The sequence below is a fragment of the Sitodiplosis mosellana genome, unplaced genomic scaffold (genome assembly GCF_009176505.1).
Source record: "Sitodiplosis mosellana isolate CC-2019 unplaced genomic scaffold, AAFC_SMos_1.0 Smas_scaffold_6226, whole genome shotgun sequence".
Classification (NCBI taxonomy): Eukaryota; Metazoa; Arthropoda; class Insecta; order Diptera; family Cecidomyiidae; genus Sitodiplosis; species Sitodiplosis mosellana.
The window spans coordinates 14,489,730-14,492,049 of NW_022601467.1; the positions used below are offsets into that span (position 1 = coordinate 14,489,730).

Consider the following 2,320-nt stretch of genomic DNA (forward strand, 5'->3'; position numbering starts at 1 on the left):
GTTTTCTTTGTTTGATTTTGCTTTTTTTCCGATGGCTTTTTATTCGACTTTTGTTTGTGTTTCTTCATTGCATTGCTGCTGCACATGGGCTTTAGCTTCTTTTTTTTACTTCTAAACAATATTGCACCTATACCTCTTCAATGTCTTCATAACAATAATTGTCTTCATACAAAAACAAACAAAAAACACTTACCGCAATTTGTTTGTGACTGCAAGTGCTCTTCCTTGAAGCGTAGCTTTGTTTTGGTTGTTTCTTTTTCTTCTTTGTGGGGTTTTGATACATCATTGAATTCGACGATATCAGAATGTTCATGGCTATTTTTCAGACGATTTTACACGAAAAGGTAACGAACATGATTCGAAACGTGAAACACTGACTCCGTTCACAAAAGAAAGACGTCCTAAAGATTTACAATGTTTTCTGCATTGTTTTTTATATGGTTTTTCTTGTCATTTTCTTTTTAAATTGATATGTAATTTTGTTGATGCTTTTCATTCATTCGTTTTCCTTTGTTCTGAAGAAGAAACATAAAAACGAAGTGGTTGGTGTGTATGTGTCCACTGAGTTAAGCATTCAATGTACTTTTTACGTGGTAACAATCTATCAATGACGTTTTCATATGAATAACGATAACTAATTATCTAAAATTCCATTTCTGTTTCGACGAGGGAAAAATTCTTCTTCCATTATGTATTTTGCCACTTTCCATTTATTTTCTATTATTTTTGCCTTAAATTCCGTTTAAAGCACATTTTTTCCACCATCTTAATCTATTGTGTATCTTCTTCCCGGAACTTAACCCACGGTTTGTTTTGAATGTTCTCGACAATGGCTTGCGAAATGATGTTAGTAACATCGAATGCGATTCCTTCGGAATGAATCAATGGTAAATCTTCGCGTATGTCGATATCAACGGCTTTGTTGCAGCTACTGTTGGTATTGGTCAATTTTTGTTTTTGTTCCGTTTTGATGCGATCAAAGCTCTTCAAAAATGCGCGTGTCACTTCATTTACCTCTTTATTATCGAGCATTTCTGTAAAGCAAAAATGCAATAACAATAAGAAAAAAAAATTGACTCAATGCCCAAATTGTACAGGATGCAATTACCTAAGCTCTTGGATCCTAAGATGATTTTATTTCTATAGTGAATATCTCTCTTCTGCGCCGGGCAGCCGGCGAATACAGCCACTTGCAAACAATTCAAATGATTAATTGAAGAAGCAATATAGTCGCTGGTCTCGAAATTATTATCGGCCGCACTGAGTTTGGCCAAATGTGGAAGTGTTTTCAAAATTTTCAGTTCCGTCAACTGCAGACCACTTATGTTTAGCTCACGGAGTGATGTCTAAATAATGTAAAATGGTTAAATACACAAAGCGACACGGTGCGCTACAGAAATGTTGCCACTTGCCGATATGCCAATCAAACTGTTGACATCGAACGTGAATTCTTGTTGCGGTTGTACATTTTGATATTCCAAATGCAATTCTTCCAGGAAATTCAAGTCATCAATGCCTTCAAGACACGAGATTTCGTTGTAGCTCAAATACAATTTCCGTAGATTTTTCAGCTGATTTAAATTTTCCATTTTTCCAATGCGATTCCATTGCAAATACAAGTGTGTCAGATGAATCAATTGGTCTAGATTTGCAATTCGCTGGATGGAGTTGTTGTGTAAATAAAGCACTTTTAGTTGTTCACACGATATTTCACCCTGAAATTGGAAATTCCTTTATAGTAGAGAAAAAAATTTTTTATTGCTTCAGTCTTCTTTCAAGTGCGGCACACTTAAACACCATACACTTGAAGTGCCATACAATTTCTTCGAGTTTGCGGCCATTTAGATACAGATGCGTTAGTTTTTTGATGACATCTTCTTTGCTTTTCTTCGGATTTTTCTGAAAATATTTGTGACAAAAGCGTTCAACGAAATTGTTGGACATTCTGAAGTCAGTCGTTACTGGGTTTAAATGGAAATTTCAACAATGTTCAAACATTGATCAAACAATCAATGGTGTGGTGATTGGAAACGCATTACAAACAAATTCAAACAATTGACAATTCCATTGCAACAAAGTTGACATAAATAAAGGTTCAATTGAAAATACGGTGATGTGCGTGATTGCTGGAAATTTGAGGAAAAACATTTGAAAAAAGAGAGAGAGAGAGAGAGAGAGAGTTGTTGTAAATTTCCATTTTCCACCTGTTCCCAAACATTTCGTTTGCATCGTTATTTTAACACCGGAATAGTAGCATCGGAATATCAACAGAGGTCGTTGTGTGAACGAAATCGCCGCAACCAAACTCGCTCATTGACAA

The 2,320-nt window shown here is 35.4% G+C and overlaps 1 protein-coding gene across 1 annotated transcript; it reads right to left on the reverse strand.

Moving 5' to 3' along the window:
• Nucleotides 1-6: 6 nt before the first annotated feature.
• On the reverse strand, nucleotides 7-1,841 carry LOC129579477 (protein phosphatase 1 regulatory subunit 42-like). The gene is made up of 4 exons (XM_055469585.1): nucleotides 1,803-1,841; nucleotides 1,413-1,715; nucleotides 1,109-1,346; nucleotides 7-1,034 (listed from the first exon to the last, which is right to left on the reverse strand). Exons 1-4 carry the CDS (start codon nucleotides 1,839-1,841, stop codon nucleotides 772-774), a joined length of 843 nt encoding a protein of 280 aa, XP_055325560.1. The 3' UTR covers nucleotides 7-771.
• Nucleotides 1,842-2,320: the final 479 nt, after the last annotated feature.

Coding starts and splice junctions, on each gene's coding strand:
- LOC129579477 (XM_055469585.1), bottom strand. CDS start 1,841: ATGGCCGCAAACTCGAAGAAATTGTATGGCACTTCAAGT. Junction 1,716..1,802: donor AATTGTATGGCACTTCAAGT/GTATGGTGTTTA, acceptor TTCCAATTTCAG/GGTGAAATATCGTGTGAACA. Junction 1,347..1,412: donor ACAGTTTGATTGGCATATCG/GCAAGTGGCAAC, acceptor TACATTATTTAG/ACATCACTCCGTGAGCTAAA.